Consider the following 19,426-nt stretch of genomic DNA (forward strand, 5'->3'; position numbering starts at 1 on the left):
TATCACATGACTTCATACAAATCTGTGTATTATTTACTGTATACAGTGTAAGCTATTTACCTCATACGCTGCTGTTAAAGACTATGAGAAGGAATAGAGAAAGAGTGTGCACAAGACACAGAGCGTAAGTGTGAAGAGAGATAGATAGCAGGCCTCTAGATTGGATTTAGATTGGATTTGCAGTTTACATCATTCTAATTGGAGCCAATGAGCTTTTATTACTTGAAAGCTTTCATTAAGCAACCATTACATTAGCTTGATGGCTCTGGTACAAAACTAAAGAAGCAATCAGATGTGTCTGGGCTGATTGACTATATCTGGGGTGTTGTTATTGCTTTAAAAAGCGATCTATAGTCAGTGTCATATTTTTTGGAGCCTTCAGAATGATTTATGCTGCTGATGCTGGAAGAGATGCTGTCTTGAATTGCTTTGTTCTGATTTTAGAATGGCCACTATTCATCCTGGACGTGGCCGTCATCTAGCTTTTACTCCTGGTTGACCCATTTTCTTGACTAATATAAATTGAGCAGAGTTACGTAGGTCAGTTTTATAATTTAAATATGACACAATTTCTTGAATTTCATAGGCTGTTCATTAGCCTAAGAAATTGCTAAGTTCATCTGTTCATTAGCAAGTTCTACATGAGGTGGATCAGATGTGTTAGTCCATGAAAAACATCATTATTTTTTAAATTATCACACTGTTTTGAGGTGTCAGTCGTTGTGTTATTTTTGTTGAGACTTTCACGCTACATGACTGATCAGTGACACGGGGTCACAGGTTACACGATTTCTCGACTTGGGAAATCGAAGAATCACCTGGCTGCTCTTCAGAAACACGTTTCATCACGAGAACACACCTGAACTAAACGCACGCGAGAACAAGTAATACCATGCCAGAAAACTTCAGTTACTCCAACTAACACCTTTTAAACATGCTCTACCTGTATCCCCAGGATCAGCTCACCAACCAATCTGCTCACAGTAGTAATAGCTTACAGATAATAGTAATAGTAACCTTTACAGATAAACTAAAATATACAGGCAAAATTCTTTGCTTTTTTAGTAAAATACATTATTCTATTTTCCAAAAAATAAAATACTCTTTTCTATTCGTTTTTAGCTTCATTCTCCCCTATTCATAGAGGACTCACTCGTGGGCTCCCTCTAGAGTTTAACACCCATTTACTGATAAAACAGGGGAAGAGAAAGTGGTCAGGCTCTCTATAAACAGCTACGGTGTGTTTTGGACAGTGGTTTGCTCTTTCTGTGATCCCACTGGCTGTAGGTAGCTGCTGCTCCTGACTCCCACTCACCGACTGAGTCAGATATTGAACATGTTGAATATTTGCTGGGCCTCTGCGACTGGTTGGTGATCAGTCAGCAATGGCTCCGCGAGCGTCTTTCAGTAGTTCACACTACGCGACTGTGCTAGCGCCTAGTAATTCCCGATTTGCCCCCAAGCAGAATTTTTGTTGGCAATCAATGAAACACTGTCAGCAACTGAAAAACTGGCCTAAAATCATGTAGTGTGAACCAGACATAGGTCTGTTATTTTGTTCTTTGCGAAGTTATCTTCACTCATACAAGACAAGCCATCAATATGTTTAAAAGGGGAAAGACTAAAATACTCTAAATCAACTTCATGAACAGTTTGTAATGTGTGGATCCATACTGCACAAAAATGTGATCTTTCTGCTTGGTATGGGTGCTGCACTTGCCCAGATCTCCTCACCAAGCAGAGCTTTCCCCCTAGAACACAGACCATCCTCCACTTATAGTGTAAGAAGCAAGCTGATTGGCTCTTTTGGTTGAAAGACAGGACTTTATCCATGAGCAGATGCTGGAATCAGGCTTACGAGAATGTCCAGTCATATTTCAACCAGTGCTTGGTCTGCTCATTATTAATGTCTCTGATTAAACCTAGAAGTACACCACAGAGACACATTTTTTCAATATCATGCTCTTAGCTCTACTGGCTCATATAATTATTGACTATTTTTTTTCTCATCATTAGGGGCCTGCACCTAGACTTCCCTCACTCTCCCTTCAGTGCCATATACGGTGTTCCCATCAACAGCCCAGGAACCCTGTACCCATCAGAACTACCACCACCATATGAGTCAGTGGTGGGTGCCACCCCGGCCAGCCAGGTAAGTCCAGTTTACCTGTTTCTGAATCAGTTTCTTTGATTTTGCTATTTATACGTATATGTTTTAGTAAAATGAACATTGTTGTTTTATTCTATAAACTACAGACAATATTTCTCCCAAATTCCAAATAAAAATATTGTCAGTTAGAGCATTTATTTGCAGAAAATGAGAAATGAGAAATGGCTGAAATAACAAAAAAGATGCAGAAAACAATTTCATATTCATAAAGTTTAAGAGTTCAGACATCAATATTTGTTAGAATAACCCTGGTTTTTAATCACAGTTTTCATGCATTTCCTTTGTCTTGTCCACATTCAGGTGAAGGTTGTTGACTGTACACCAGTCTGTCAGCCGCTGCACCTCCTCTCTGTATGCTGACTCGTCGCCTTTGGTGATGAGACCCAGCACGGTTGTATCATCGGCGAACTTGATAAAGCTGTTAGAACTGTGTTTTGCAGCACAGTCATGAGTCAGCAGGGTGAACAGCAGAGGACTCAGGACACTGCCCTGGGGGGCCCCCGTGTTCAGTGTGATGGTGCTGGAGGTGCTGCCCCCGAACCGGACTGACTGGGGTCTCCCCGTCAGAAAGTCCAGGATCCAGTTGCAGAGGGGGGTGTTGAGGCCGAGCGAGCTTAGCTTCCTGGTGAGGTTCTGTGGGATGATGGTGTTGAATGCTGAACTGAAGTCTATAAACAGCATTCTGACGTAAGTGTCCTTCTTCTCCAGGTGGGTGAGGGAGAGATGAAGGGTGGTGGTGATGGCATCGTCCGTGGAGCGATTGGGACGATACTTAAACTGCAGGGGCTCCAGTGAAGAGGGCAGTTGTGTCTTGATGTTCCTCATGACTAGCCTCTCGAAGCACTTCATGATGATGGGTGTAAGTGCAACGGGACGGTAGTCATTGAGGCAGGACACTGTGGACTTCTTCGGCACAGGGACGATGGTGGTGGACTTGAGACACGTTGGGACAGTGGCGCTGCACAGGGAGATGTTGAAGATGTCCGTGAGAACATCTGTCAGCTGGTCTGCACACTCCCTGAGCACTCTGCCGGGGATTTTGTCTGGTCCTGCAGCTTTTCGTGGGTTGACTCTTCGCAGAGTGTTCCTCACATCCACTGCAGTCAGGCACAACACCTGCTCATCCGGCTTGGGCATGGTCTTTCTCGCCATCGTGTTGTTTTGTGCCTCAAACCGTGCATAAAAGTTGTTTAGGGCATCAGGGAGGGAGGCATCACGTTCACAGGACGGAGGCATTGTCCTGTAGTTGGTGATTGCCTGGATGCCCTGCCACATGCGCCGCGCGTCACCCGTGTCCTTGAAGTGGCTGTGGACTCTGGGCGTGTGCGCGCTTTGCCACTCTGATAGCTCTTGACAGGTCGGCTCTCGCTTTCCTCAGGGCCACCTTGTCACCCACTCTGAAGGCGGAGTCGCGGGTCCTCAGCAGCGCACGTACCTCAGCAGTCATCCAAGGCTTCTGGTTTGGGCGTGTGGTGATGGTCTTGGAGACAGTGACATCATCAATGCACTTGCTGATGTAGCCAGTGACTGATGCTGCATACTCCTCCAAATCAACAGAATCGCCTTCAGTAACAGCCTCCCTAAACATGTCCCATGCAGTGCACTCAAAACAGTCCTGAAGGGCAGAGATGGAGCCTGCCGGCCAGGTTTTCACCTGCTTCTGAACTGGTCTGGAGCGTCTGATGAGTGGTGTGTATGTTGGTGTCAGCCAAACACACATGTGATCCGAGAAAGCGAGGTGGGGGCGGGGCTCCGCCCGGTACGCGCTGGGGATGTTTGTGTAAACAAGATCCAACGCGCTCGCTCCTCTCGTTGCAAAGTTCACATGTTGATGGAATTTAGGGAGCACTGACTTGAGATTTGCGTGGTTGAAATCTCCGGCGATAATAAACAGTCCGTCTGGGTGTTTGTTTTGCAGATTGCTGATAGTCCGATAGAGTTCACACAGAGCCTCTTTAGCATTAGCACCAATGCTAGCGCTGGGTGCACGGCGGAGAACTCCCGTACTAAATAAAAAGGTCTGCACTTGACTATCAGGAACTCCGCCAGCGGAGAGCAGTGTTTGGCGACAGTCACAGCGTTGTTACACCATTCCGTGTTGATGTAAACACACACGCCTCCACCGCGGGTCTTCCCGGATAGAGCCGCGCTACTATCCGCTCTGAACGCGGTTAGCCCGGCTAGCTGAATGGCGCTGTCCGGAATGTTGTCGTTAAGCCACGATTCCACAAAAACCAAAACACAGCAGTCTCTGAACTCACGCTGGGTAGTTCGCTGGAGTCGGATGTAGTCCAGTTTATTGTCAAGGGAACAGACGTTTGCAAGAAAGAGCGATGGTATAGCCGGCCGGCTAGGACTAGCCTTTAGCCTTGCGCGGATCCCGGCTCTCTTTCCGCGCTTTCGCTTACGCTTGCACCGCTTGCAATGGCACTTCCGCTGGGCTCCGGCGTCAGGAAACACCGCGGGCTGGCGGCCTGGGTCTCTTAGCAGGCTAAGCTCAAGTAGCGTCTGCAGAACCTCGTCCGGTAGCGTGTTTTCTGGCTGGTTTCTCCACTGTAGCAGGGTCTGGCGGTGGTAGAACATGTGCACGAGTGTTCCTATGCACATATTTGCAGGAAATAAACGGAAAAAACGACAAATAGTAACACAAAAGCACCATTTAACGGACCCGGAGCGGCCGCTGCGTGTTAACGCGCCGCCATCTTAAGCACGTGGAAAAAAAACTGAATCTATTGATTTTCCACTGGATAAATCTATGAGATTTGGTTGTGTGTTAATTAATGCGATGAAAAGGAAGAGAAGATTTTATAGCAGCGAAAAAAGGATTAAATATCGGTACACAAAGCAGTTCGTCTTTTGAGAATTGTGCTGCTGGGGAATGATTTTTTTTGTCCTGGTTCATTCGAGTGTGAAGGAGATTCAATTATGAGTGTATATATGAATGTGTGTGTGGGAGGGAGGGATAGAAAGAGAGAAACTGCAGTCTGTAATAAATGGCTCTCATTAATGACACTAGGAGATTTCCCTCTCCAGTTGACCCCATTCGTTGGTGACCCCTGAAGGCCTAATCTTAGCAAGCACCTAGCTCATGTCACATGTAATGGCACATAAAAAGTATGATGACAGTTTCATTTCTGCGAGGTCCACGAACGACGGAGCCTCGTACCCCCAATATATCACAGACATTAGCGGGTTTTGTGGCGACTCTTGTTCACAGAGGCATTCCTCTGTCCCTGCTGCTATTTATGAGAGTGCTGCTGTCATGCGCATATCCAATCCTCCCAAAGTGTTACTCCTTTTCAATTACTCCCATTCATCTGAGCGAGCCTCCACTCTAGAAGAGCTCTTCTCGCACACTCGAGGGTAGGGGGGGGGGGGGGATTAATCCGAGTGGCTTTTGTAATGGGTTATAATTTTCAGCGCAGCAGCTATGCGGTCAGGAGGAATTCCATTTCGCAGAAGAAAGGAGCACAAAAAGAAAAAAAGAAATAAGCTTCCTCATCGAGAGCGAGGCACTAGTCCTCGCTGATGATTTTCTCCTGGCTGGCTCGGCAAAAAGCAGCAAAAGTCACAAAGGTACAGACACTCGGTGCGCTCTGGGTTTATTGGTGAGTCACGATTGAAAACTGTTTTTTTAAGGCTTATTTTGCAACTGAGAGGAAATCTACTGTAAGAAGAAATCCGGTATTCATTGATCACATTAACTCAAACAACATAAACTTACAATATCTTAAATAATAGAAAAGGAAGCATAGTTAAAAAAATAAAAGACCACTTCAGTTTCTCTGATTTTGCTATTTATAGGTACATGTTTGAGCAAAATGAACACTTTTTGTTTTATTCTACAAACTACAGACATTTCTCCCAAATTCCAAAGAAAAATATTCTCATTTAGAACATTTATTTGCAGAAAATGAGAAATGGCTGAAATAAGTTTGTAAGTTCAGAAATCAATATTTGGTGGGATTACCCTGGTTTTTAATCACAGTTTTCATGCATCTTGGCATGTTCTCCTCCACCAGTCTTACACACTGCTTTTGGATAAGTTTATGCCACTCCAGGTGCAAAAATTCAAGCAGTTCAGCTTGGTTTGATGGCTTGTGATCATCCATCTTCCTCTTGATTAGAATCCATAGTTTTTCAATTAGGTAAAATCAAAGAAACTTTTCTTGTGGCCTCTTATTATTTTCCAGAGCTGTCGTATATAAAACAGAAAAATGCCCTCAATGGCTATCTGTACCTAAAACTGTACCTACAAATCATTATAAATCATACTTTAGCAAATGCTAAAAGTGCTGGCTTGATAAGCCCAGACAAAGGGAGACACCAAATGTTTGGCAAGCAAAAACATTCAGCCAAAAATAGCACAAAAAAGCACTTGGAACAAAAGACTGAAGAATAAAAAAGTTTATAACGAATAGTGTCTAATTTATTTTAGATCATACTGCAGGGTTTTCTCTATGATTTCTTTCAACAGCAGAAGCAGCAGAACTTAACTGTATTTAAAACAGAGACAAAAAAATACATCAGAGTTGGGTTCTCTATAGCCACAAACAGTATAATGATTCACAGTCTATCATCAACTCAGTGAGTAATCAGGCTCAGAAAAAGCTTGAGCATCATTAGGTAACATCGCCACTAAACCACTCCAACATGGCCAAGGATGGCTGCTGTGTCTGTTAACATCATGGATTCACCCAGCTGTTAGTGTAATGATCACTGTTCGGTCATTGAATCAGTAGTCAGGAACAAGTGCTGCACAGCCTGTAGTGATGTCAGAACAAAGGAAAAGCTCCCAAAAAAATCAACCCTTTTTAAAAAACCATTTTACAAAATCTATTTTTTCATAACAATGGAGCCATTTTGGTGACACTCATTCATTTTTATTAACTGTTCATTTCAACTCCGTTACACCAGCAATTGCTGTTAAACTATTCCAGCCATACCTACCATGTCTGCAGCCCTTGCTTCAAATTAAAAGCCCTATATATTTTTATATATTATTTTATGTAATTTGGTTAATGAAATGAAAAACGGGGGCAAAACATGACAGATGTTTCATTCTATTCAGTTTCAGTTTCTGTCAAAAATGTTCTTTTGGTGCATCGGTACCCACTTCCTACTTGAGTTGACCTTTAACCTTCACCACTGCAATTGCTGTAAATGTACCTTAATTATCTGATCTTCAACACTGAAAGCTTAAAAACAGTAAAGATCTGCTGCAGTGGGGTTGTATAAATTGCCATGGCAATGACACTGTCAGTCATTGAATAATCTGGATTCTACACAGTCCTGATCCTGCAGAGAAACTCTGTTTTTCAGGCTTTTCACTCTCTGTTTCACTTTCTTTATTTTTTTTTTGTCCACACTGACCGTGATTAATGATCATAGCGCAGCGTCAGAATCATTTAGGTAGTTTTAAAATCTGCAATCAGGTTGACAGCAGCCTTTAACAGTCTGTGAACAAAATTATAGTCCTTCTTTCAGAGATACTTTCTGAACATTCTGACACTTAATCAGTACTTAATGATTTTCTTTTAGTGGCTGGGTGAAAATCATTCAGAAATGTCATAAAAGGGGCAAGCAAGCAAGTCCATTGCCATACCTTTGATTAATCTCTGTTTTAGAGGGTTTGTGTTCCTGCTGAGAGGAGGTTTGAGAAGAATTTCTCCATTTCCTAAAAGTTGTTTGATCTTAAAGAAATATTTGCATGAAGATATCAGTAGACTGGCTGGTCGGCCAACGGGTTACAATTAACACAACCCCTTCCTCACTGCCGCAGTGGTCTAGTCTTTTAAGCTGTGCAGACAGGAGTATTGATTTACAGGTCAGTATCTTAAATCAACATAGACAAACCTTTGAATTGATGAGTGGAGGATGTGCCTGTGATGTCCATGCCAACTTGTTTTTCATTATGCAGTCTTCTGTGCACAGTAGATTGTGATACCTTCACTCCTGCCCTCTGGAGGCTGTTTCTTATTTCACACAAAAAAAGAAAACATTATTTTAGGGTCTTTCTTTACAGCACGCACAATATTTCTGACATTAAGTGCTGTGGTTTTCCTTAGTCTACCTGTTCAACATGTGTTACTTAGTACACCAGCGACGACTTTCTTCTTCGTGAAATTCCAAACAGTTGTACTGGGCAATATTTGTGCAGTAGCTCTGGCTATTTATTACATTTTCTCTCAGCTTCACAGTTCCAATACTTCTGCTTCTAAGACATTTGGGTCTGTTCAAACTAAAGGTGTTATCTTCTAAACTGTGTATCAGATCCAGAAATAAAAGCTAAACTGTTGATCTTTTGTCTATTTTTTTATGTGAAAGCAAGTACAGGGGATGGACAATGAAACTGAAACACCTGTCATTTTAATGTGGAAGGTTTTATGGCTAAATTGGAGCAGCCTGGTGGCCAATCTTCATTAATTGCACATTGCACCAGTAAGAGCAGAGTGTGAAGGTTCAATTAGCAGGGTAAGAGCACAGTTTTGCTCAAAATATTGCAATGCACACAACATTATGGGTGACATACCAGAGTTCAAAAGAGGACAAATTGTTGGTGCACGTCTTGCTGGCGCATCTGAGACCAAGACGGTAAGTCTTTGTGATGTATCAAGAGCCACGGTATCCAGGGTAATGTCAGCATACCACCAAGAAGGACCAACCACATCCAACAGGATTAACTGTGGACGCTATAAGAGGAAGCTGTCTGAAAGGGATGTTCGGGTGCTAACCCGGATTGTATCCAAAAAACATAAAACCATTGCTGCCCAAATCACAGAGGAATTCAATGAGCACCTCAACTCTTCTGTTTCCACCAGAACTGTCCGTCGGGACATTGAATTATTGTGGTCTAAAACCAGGTGTTTCAGTTTCATATTTGTAGAGACGAGGCACGGAGCATTTTGTCTCAATATTTATGAATGAGTATATTGTACCGTCTCAAAATGTAACCTGGTGATGAGAAACGAATGCTAACATATACCTTTATAGATCTGTGTATGTTTGATGATATGTGGTGGGATCCATTTTGCTTGGGGCCCCCAAATGCCATGAAACGGCCCTGAGCCCAGTGACTCCGGCAAGGCTCTAGAATCTAGACCAACTGCAGCTTTGATTAGGAAGAAGCAGACAGTCGTTTCCTCACTGGCAGTAATCGCACGTTATGTAACCATATTGGAAAGTCTATGTTGGTCACACTTAATGATACGTCTGCTTGCTGGTCTCAGAACATCATTGGAGTTCTCAGTTTTTATCAAGTTCAAACAGAAAGACACAATGCACTCCTGTGGAGGGCAACATTGCCCCCTGCTGGTCTGGTGCTGCTGGTACTGTTGTGAGACACTGCTGAGTTGCCAGATGTCAAGGTGCTGCAGCGTCTTCGGCAGCAGATGTTCTCCTTTTGTGTTCTCCTCCTCCCGTGGTTGTACTGAACCCATCTCAACCACACGAGAGAGACACTTTTTTTCCCGTCAGCATGTTCTGCAGGAGGTCGTAAGAAGAAGCAAAGCCTTTTTTGTAGCCTGGGAGGAGAAATTAGCTTTACTTTATTTATGTACATTTACCTGTATTTACTCAGATTTATACACTGTTTTACAATTCCTGGCAGAAATTCAGCATGTTAAAGTAAAGTTAAAGTCCCTGCCATGCAATCATGGTGTATTTGGTGTCTTAAAGAGCCACTAAACCCTAAACCATATACATTTTTAAAAAATCTTTCCTAACCTTTAAAAAACATCTTTAATGCGGTAATTTCTGCCTCTGCAGCGCTCTCACAGGTTCAACTGTGCTTTAGGTGTGGATGATGTTTATCCGTGTATTTAGTATGAAGACAAATTACAATACGCAGATCAATAAATCAATAATACTGCCCCCTGGTGACGTCCAACCATCTGCGTCTCAAGGCTATCAGAGGTACACTGCTGCTGCTGCAGCAGCTTAGCCAATTAGCTCTCCCTCCTGCCATGCCTCTAAACCTATACATCACCTAGTGCATCCCCCAAACTACCTCTACCATTTTTTTTAATCATTTTTAAAATTGAGGGTGGAGTCGGGGGTTTAGTGCCCCTTTAAATTTGCTGTAGCAAGCCTGTAGCATGCAGCTTTTCCTGCAGTTTCACTGAGAATGGGAATTGTGGCAGATTTTTAAAAGTCTAGTAGGGTTTTGCAGAGAGATACATTAATTAGACCACTTGTTCTAATCACACAAATTAGCTCAACAACACAAGTGTCCATCTGATTAAAGACACAGCGGCTCAGCAGGCCATAGCTCTTGCAATAAATATATTTTTTTTATGTAACTGTCAGACAAATCCGAGCAAGGAACACCAATATGTTTACTGTGTGGGGCTTGAGGCAGGATCGCTCTGGGGTAACAATATTCATATTCAATATTCAGCTCGGAAAATTGGGCTAGAATTTTAAAATGCTTTAAATAGAATCTCAGCTTCCTTGCCGCTGTTTTAAAACAAAGTCAACATATCATATGCTGCTAATGATGTTAAACAAAAGATCTTGCATTGTTTTCTTTCTTCAGATCACCTCCAGTTTGGAGCAGCAGGCCACAGAGTCCAGCCTGTGTGAGAGGAACACTACAGCAGGTCTCAGCACTCAGGGTGAGTCATTACGAAATAAAGAGAGTAACACTTAAAGAGCACTTATAGCAGCTGATAGACTTCAGCAATTGTAATACGAAAAAATACTCTTTTATATATATCTATTTATTATTTGAATTATTTCATTGTGTATTCATTTTAAGAATAATGGGCATATAGAAAAATAGTTTGGAATGAAACCTTATTAAATTCAAAAACATTATATTACAGTGATTTCCTGTATCTTCTGAAATTGCTATTTGAAATGAATATAGTATAGATACAGTACTGTATTTTTCGCATTATAATCTGGTGCACTTTATGTATGAATTCTACTAGTCAGGTATTAGACAACAGTAAAGCCACTCAGCCTTATAAGCACTGGCATTAGCCGCTGTTTACATCCCGCTAGCGTTGCGGATAGTGTCTAATGCTGCTGCACCCAGCCTTAGTGCTGGAGAAACTTCACTGAAAACTCACCCTTAGACAAAATACTAGAAATTTAAGCTTACTGTAAATAAACGAAAGTGTGCCTTACGTATAAAAATAGACCAGAAAATAGACGTTCATGGAAAGTGCGTCTTATAGTCCAAAAAAATATATCTATTGTTTATTTGAATTACCAGAATAAGTTTGGACCTCATAAGCAAACACAATAATCATACTCTGTGTCAGCTAATCCAGTCATTATCATTTTGTTTTATAGATTTTAGATATTTTATTCAGAAAGCAACAATGTGCTTTTAATGTATGTTTATGTAATAAAATTACAAAATGTTTAACACAACATTTACATATCATTGTGTTCATGTTACAGGAGAGGCAGAAAACTTTTCAGTGGAATTCAATTTAAAAATATATATATATTTTAAGCAATTTTGTAGCATTTGAGTTAGTTTCATCATGAAATGTTTTACACAATGCAAAGAACAGCCAACACACAACTTCATATAAACGCAAAGTAAAAAAAAAATAGCATTGCATTGCATTCAACCTAGAAGTATAAATTAGCCCTTAAAACCCCCATTTTTTGGTTGGTTTGTTTGTCTACAAATAAACAATACACATTGAAACGTGTTACATGTATACACCAATTAGTATTTCTTTATGTACTATTTTTTATGCATTTGCCTGTGTATGTATATATAAGTCAAATTAATAGCATACCTTACAATACTGTAATTCTCCATTATTCTCACAGCATCAGTGGACAGCGCTTCCTTAATGGTGTCAGAATTGGCTGATATTCCTGATCGCAGCTGTTCCTCTGAGGACCTGTGCTCTCTAGAGGTGCAGGGCTCGGACATGTCTCCGTACGGGACGCTCCCCATAGCTCCCACTGATGGCAGCTGCACCAGCCTGGAGCACAGCATGCGCTCCTCCATGCGGCGGGACACCCGTTCCCCAGCCTGCCTCGACCGCAGCAAGTCCTCCATCGCCCAGGACTCTACCACACACTCGCCTGACAACATAGCTGCCCCGGAGAGGGACGATACTCCAGTCTCAGTGCAGTCCAGAGCTCAGGCCAGCATCAAGCTAACTCTCCCCATTACCCCAGCCTCTGAAACCAAGCCATGTGCCTCCAGTTCCGGATCTGCAGCACCTGCATCTGCCGCGTCTGCCCCGAGCCCCCTGTCCTGCTCCTCCCCATCACCTTCTGGGCGGCCCCGGGGTACCCGGCTCTGCTTCAGCATCTGGAACCCTCAGTCCTCCACTACCTCAACCCACTGTGGTTCCTCGGCCTCCGAACGCCCCCGCACGCTTCGAGCCAGACGCTACCGCAGGCTGGCCAGGATCGTGCGCTCTACCAGCGACCCCATCTCCTGCAAATCCATAACCAGAAGTACGTGGCAATATGTAGATGATGTGATATTCTACTGGTCAATGTTGTTGGAGGTCAAGGTGGCCAGCACTCAGCAATCAGTTTATCAGACAAATAGGCAAAAACTTCATGGGCTAATAATTATTGACACAGTTACAGTATGGGTTTGCCCAGACATTGCCCAATAAAAATCATTCTAAATTATTATTTAATGTAAGTAAACTAGGGGTGTCAATCGATTAAAAAAAGTAATCAGATATTCTATGATTAACTGCGATTAATAGCACTTGTTTTTCTAAAGAAAAACTTAAGAAGTTTTTATAGTGGACATTTAAATGTTAATAAAAGAATGAATGGGGGCGCCGAGTGGTCCAGGGGTCTAAAGCGCTGCCACTATTAGCGGGAGGTTGCAGGTTCAAACCCGTGCTGATGCAGCTTTGCCATCAAGCTGCCGGCACTCAGAGGGAGCAAAAATGGCCTTGCTCCCTCCAGGTGGGTAGGTGGCACTCTATTCCCACATTACTACAGGATGATGTCCGCAGCACATGGCGTCTGTGAGCTGATGTTTAGGAGCCGAGCCGCTGAGCTTTCCTCCGAGTGCGCTGTGATGCTACTCTGCAATGCTGCATCAGCAGCAGCTCGAAAAGAAGCGGTGGCTGACTTCACATGTGTCGGAGGAAGCATGTGCTAGTCTTCACCCTCCAGTTATCAGTTGGTAATGCACTGTAACCAAACCTCTCTATGTATTTCTCCGCTATATATATACACAAGTAACCTAGCAATATTGCAGCGCTTACTAGCCAAACAGAGCAGCAATGGAACTATTTTAACTGGTGGAGTGTTTATAACCAAACCGATCATATTTTTTCGTCCTCTTTAACTCAAAATCTTTTAATAAACAGTGATAATGGAACTGTGTTATAATCACAATAATACACTTCAGGTTTGTGATATAACGTGTAATATTGGCACTGCTGTGCTGCCGTCATAGGCATAAGGCCACAGGCTGAGCAGTGTCAATATGCACATTACACGTTATAGCACTCCCTCTCGTGTATATATTTGATATCTGTTGATGAAGACTAAGCCACTAGTTTTTAGCCCCCATTCACAAGAAAATGCTTTTCTCTAATCAGTTTAATTACAGTACAGAATATTACTCCTACAGAACCACTGGAGTTCCAAATTGGAACCTTTGTAGAGAAGAGATTAATGCATTATTACTCACATTATTTTCACTGTTTTCACATATTTCACAGAATGTTGAAATGTTTAAGATACTTTTCAGCGCTGCTACAGATGCACCCTCTCTTTGTGTGCAGGTGAGAGCTGTGGCTGTACACCTGTAGGAAACCAACCACCACAGGAGTCTCCACAGACCCCATCAGAACAAGGTAGTGTCCTTGTGGTAATTTAATTGTCATCAAAAAACACAGAAGAAAAGACATTAGTCATGTAATGTCAATGTAAAAAAAATAATAATAATACTCCACAGAGCGGCCTCACACTTTAGAACCTTTGGACACCAGTCATGTCTTATCTAATGACTATAGAAGGAAAAAGTGGAAATAGTTTAAAAATGACCTTATTTTTGCCTACAGTATTCCTCAAAGTAAACACAATAACTACAGTATCCTCAATACAACAAGCGTGTAAATTAATCCTGGGCTAGTCAGGATAACGAAGTATTGCATGTGGCTGTGGATGATGTCCCATCATTCTGGAACCCACTAATTTGATTCACTGCCTGAATTGAACTCAAGTGTTCACTGCACTTACAAGATAACACCTCACAACTTATACAGGTGTGGGATTTTCCATACTATACCCTGAGGTAGCACTTTATGATCAAATCGATCAATTGTCATGGCATACAAATGTAATATTCTTCAAACTGTGTAAAAATGAGACATTTTTACAGTGAGGTGAAAAAGATGATATTTCTCAAGTATGTAATAACTTTTATGTATATTGTCTTACAGCCTGCATGGAGCTTTCAGGTGGAACAGTGTCCCAGTGTGCCAAACCCAGCAGCCACGGGGCCAAGAAGCAGAAAGACGGTGGGAAAGTGGACCTGCGTCTCAAAGCCCTGCACCCAGCCTCCACAGAGCGGCCTCACTCTTTAGCAGACCTCAAGACCTACAAAGACACCAAGATCCTGGTGGCCAGGTTTCTAGAGCACTCCAGCTGCAGCCTGCCTCCTGAAGTGCAACAAGTGGTCAACAGCATCAAGTATGTCATCAAATCAGATGAGAAGCACATGGAGGAGGCCATCTTTAGTGCCAGCATTCTAGATCAGGTAAATAGAGGAGTCACTGATTTGAGTACGTTTTAAAAATTAATACTACTTTAATACTTTATTGCTGGAACTTCCAATGGTTGCTGTACCAATAACAACAGGCTAGCAAGCTAACAGGCTAAAACTAGCACTTAGGCTCAACACACACACAAACCAGCCTCCCTCTCTCTCCACCTTAACACACACACACACACACACACACACAGCATGCCTTTCATTATATCCAATTCTACATACCGAAAGTACGGAGTGAGATGCGCGTTTTCTAGTTGGAAAAACACAATTAAAGATGATCAATATCAACGTTGGTAATCAATTTTGCTGGTAACAAAGTGCTACCTACTTTCAAAAACGCAACGTTTATAGTCACAGCAGCACACTCAAAGAACAAGTCCAAAAGGTGGAGTGAAGAATCCAGTATGTTTGCCAAGTTGAGTTTTGGCAAAACTGTTACAGTATATTGAAACGGCAATAACTTAAAAGTAACTTAAAGTTATTTTTAAGATTTAGTAATTTTTTTAATTCGTAAATAAATTACTTTTTAACGGGGTAATCAGCAATCAGATTACTTTCTCAAAGTAACTTTGTCATCACTGACAATAATAGAGTAGACATTGAGTGAACATAGTGTTTAAAAACTCCAGCAGCACTGCTGTATCTGATTCACTTGTACCAGCACATCACACACTACTAACACACCACCACGACTATGTCAGTGTCTCTGTAGTGCTGAGAAAAAATTACCCACCACCCAAATAATAATAGTAGCTGCTTGGTGCGGTCTTGTGGGATCCTGACCATTAAAGAACAAGATGAAAGGAGGATAATAGTGCATGTAGAGAAAGTATGTGATTATAGAAATATAAAGTGCTATATATGCACAGTGGAGCTGCAAAAATGGATAATGGGTGTAGAAACAGAAAGATCATAATGTCATGCTTGATCTGTGTGTATCCCCAAAAAACTACAAAGAGAAGACCCACATTGTAAAGAAGACCATAACAAAAGCTTAACAAGAGTGAGAAGATTCAAAAGCCAAATTAGTGAGGAAGAGATTGACAGAGAGAGAGAAAAAGAGAGAGAGAGAGAGAGAGAGAGAGAGAGAGAGAGAGAGAGAAAGAGAGTGGGGGGGTGGTCTCTCCCCCGCATAGCACACACTCAGACAAAGTATTTGCAAATGAATGCAAATGACATGTAAATTAGACCAACTCTGCATACAGTAGCTGATTTGTCATTACAGATCAGAAACATTTTAATGAAGGCTGGGGTTGTTTCTCATAAACTCATTGGTATAAAGTTCATTAAACAGGGCTAGAAAGTCAAGCTCATTTTTCTCATATATAGGTTTTTTCCCTCTTTTCACAGGTGATGTCACAGTCACAGCGAATCATGAGCAGCCCCAGAAAGCACGCTCATGAAGACCTGCACCTGCAGAGCTGCGGAGCTCTGAGCTCGTCGTCCCCGTCCCTGCGCCGTCCGCTTCGGGTCCCCGGTCAGTCGGCTCCGCCTACCAGCCCGGGTCACCAGGCCCCTTACCGGCCCCAGAGCCTGGTCAGCGTGTGCAGAGAGACAATCCTTTGACCCCGATCTTCCTCCACGGTGGACCCGGACTCCTCATCCCCCCCCCCCGTTCTTCTCGTGCCAATCTTGTGCCAAGGCCAAGTCCTTGTTTTCATCAGCAGAAACAGTAGCACTCAGAATACAGCGAGTCATCTGGAGAGTGCCTCTCGGGGTGCGAAACAAACGAACAAACAAAAAAACTACAACAACATAAAAGAATGTCCACCTATAAAAGGTGTATTTTTTATATTTTTTGCCAGATAGGCAGAATGCTGTGTGAGTTTAGATTCTGTGCAAAACAAGAGACAAGACAAAGGAACAAAATAGAGATGATAAAAAAAAACATGACAATAGGAGGAAAAACAGACTATGACTATGTGTGAAACTGTGATGCTGGTTTTGGACTTGCTGCTCCTGCAGACATTGTGTGATGTTTAGGACATTATGCTGTCATTGTGTGCGACTGCAGGACAAAGAACCTCACGACGCTGGATTATTTAACTTACCTCAGTGTGATATGATTCTTTTCAGTGTTATGAATAAAAAAAGTATTCATTTGTATTTCTGTGTACGGCCTATTGTTGTCATTCTAGCCAACTGTTTTTTTAAGACTGCCAACTGCAATAACACTATTGTTCTGCTTTTTTATATGCTTTTATCTTCTTGATATATGTTTTCTTTTATTCCACAGCATTTTGTTAAGATGTGCAATTGTAGTCATAAACTAAAGGCCTTATTTTAGTGATTTATAGGGAAGCTGTCAACCGTGCACGGAGCAGCTTGATTTAGGGTGTCAGTGTGTCTTTGCTATCGTAACAATGGGAAAAGTATGACTTGCGTTGCTCTTAATGCACAATTTAACATCATTTTAGTTAATCATGGGTTTGTTTTTTTGGGCACAACATGAAATAAACCAATCCGCATGTCACATGACATTCCCTTTAAGAGTCAGGTGCGCTCTAACTTTGATTTATTGGTATTTAAACAGTGCAGAGCTTTGTCACAGTAATGTTATTTTTTTTCTATTCAGTTTATCGTTGATTTAAAAGTTAGGTTTATGTACTACTGCACATCATTGTGTGTGTAAAAAGCTAAGGAAGAGTGTGTGTAGAAAGCCTGCATAGCAAAGATAGAAATGAATGTCTGATGGTTGACTGCTGTCAGGGTTTAAATCAGTCCATGGTGGACCCGTGTTTTTCTTTGCCAAGATAGCAATACATCAGAAATGTACCTAAACCCACCTCACTTTTTAGAACCACCACGTCCACTGGCAAAGATATACTAATAAACTCTGTCGCTATTTTAATGACTGTTGGCGAGGTGTATGATACAATGAAACGTGTCTGTAGATTTAAACTTTTCAAAAATGTTCACTCTCTACAGGTCACAAGAACCGATGCACATTTCCAGAGCAAAACATTAAATTACATTGAATTTAGCTAACACCTTTATGCAAAGCGATTTACAAATAATGATGTACATGTAGCATTAGAGGGCATAGAAGTCCGACGCATAAACCTTTCTTTACAGACCCTAAAGGAATCGAAAGTTGAATGGTAGGATAGAGTGCAGAGCCCGGCCAAGCAGCACCAAGCCAGAACATTAGGAACAGAGAGTGGGAACATCTCAGTACACAGTAAACAGGTAAATTATGAAGAGGAAGGAGGAAAAAACTAAGTACTTAAGAGAGTTGTGGGTTATAGTTTATACAAATAAAGGAGGAGAGGAAAAAAGCAGTACCCAACCATAAGCAGACCTGCACCAGCATCAAGCTGGTCAAGGGCAGGGTGCAAATTATACAACGATAATTGAGGGGGGGTCAAGTATTTCACGTGCTTCACCACACTAGAGTCTTGCTTCCTTACTATAATGTTTACAGCACATAAAAGATAAATCCATTACATCAGCCAATGTAGTACATACCACACAATTATCTTTATAGTCATAAATAATATATTATACAGCAAAATTCACAGTTAATCATGCAAAAACACACACAATGCTATTGGCTGCAATGTTTCATCAGCTTTCTCACCATTATATTTTAATTCATATTCTACAGGATCTCTCCCACAGGAATTATTTGTTATTTAATTCTAAATAAATAGAAAATAACAGTAGACAAGGCTTTTGTCCTATCTATGACACTGGGACTACAATATTAAATGTTATGGGGAGATGTAGGAATGCATTTATATACTGTAGCTTGACTAATGCCTTTTAAAAAGCTTGGCTACTGTTAAATTTCAAAGTAGCCTTATAAAAATATAGAAAATAAGTCTTACCTTAAAAAAATGTAATTCACCAGTTTACTGTAAAACTACTCATCTGAGTAACTAATTCCTCACTAGGTCTATTGCAGCGTATAAAGCTTTTGGTTTCTTGTTTACATTTCCCTTCCACCTTAAAACACATTTCCATTCCACCTTAACAGATTTACACCTTAACAAATTTTCCCAACGTTAAAACACAGTTTTTATACTGTAGTAGATGATAAAGTGTTTTAAGGGTTTTATATATTTCTGCTTGTGCGGTGTGCAAAAATCACAAACGGTCCATATAAAACAGAACGTGGATTCCCATTTTGAATATTCTGTTCCACCTTAAAACCGCCAACAAGAGAATCTACAACCTGAAGCCTATGTTACGGTGGCCGAGAAAGCCCAACGCAGTGCAAATTGAAAAGCGCTGCAAAAGCACAAAACACATCCGTCAAAATTACAACACAGGCGCAGCAAATAGAAAAACGCGCTGCAAAAAGAAAAACGCGCTGCAAATACAACCACAACACAACAGAAGTGAGTCACAACACAACGGAATTTTCCCGGGGGACCTTAAAAGATGCTGTACCAGCTGTGTACAAAGGACCATAAGTGGCAAACAAGCTTCTGAAAAGTAAGTGATGTTTATTACCTGTGATTACCACGGTTGTGTGCATATTATTAAAAGTTCTGCTTCACAAAACGCCTTGTTTGCCACTT

The 19,426-nt window shown here is 41.7% G+C and overlaps 1 protein-coding gene across 2 annotated transcripts in view; it reads left to right on the forward strand.

Annotated features, from left to right (window-relative positions):
- The window catches only part of fam189a1 (family with sequence similarity 189 member A1), a 264,477-nt gene extending 246,934 nt beyond the window's left edge, over positions 1–17,543 (forward strand). Inside the window, exons 7-12 of one of the 2 annotated variants that reach the window (XM_049471052.1) lie at positions 2,017–2,152; positions 10,707–10,785; positions 11,966–12,607; positions 13,909–13,980; positions 14,569–14,885; positions 16,251–17,543. In XM_049471052.1, coding sequence (XP_049327009.1) covers positions 2,017–2,152; positions 10,707–10,785; positions 11,966–12,607; positions 13,909–13,980; positions 14,569–14,885; positions 16,251–16,466 — 1,462 coding nt within the window. In that variant the 3' untranslated portion in view covers positions 16,467–17,543. The remainder of the gene's footprint in view (positions 1–2,016; positions 2,153–10,706; positions 10,786–11,965; positions 12,608–13,908; positions 13,981–14,568; positions 14,886–16,250) is intronic. The other variant, XM_049471053.1, reaches the window with a different exon arrangement.
- Positions 17,544–19,426: the final 1,883 nt, after the last annotated feature.

This window comes from Astyanax mexicanus, chromosome 23, assembly GCF_023375975.1.
Source record: "Astyanax mexicanus isolate ESR-SI-001 chromosome 23, AstMex3_surface, whole genome shotgun sequence".
Classification (NCBI taxonomy): domain Eukaryota; kingdom Metazoa; phylum Chordata; class Actinopteri; order Characiformes; family Acestrorhamphidae; genus Astyanax; species Astyanax mexicanus.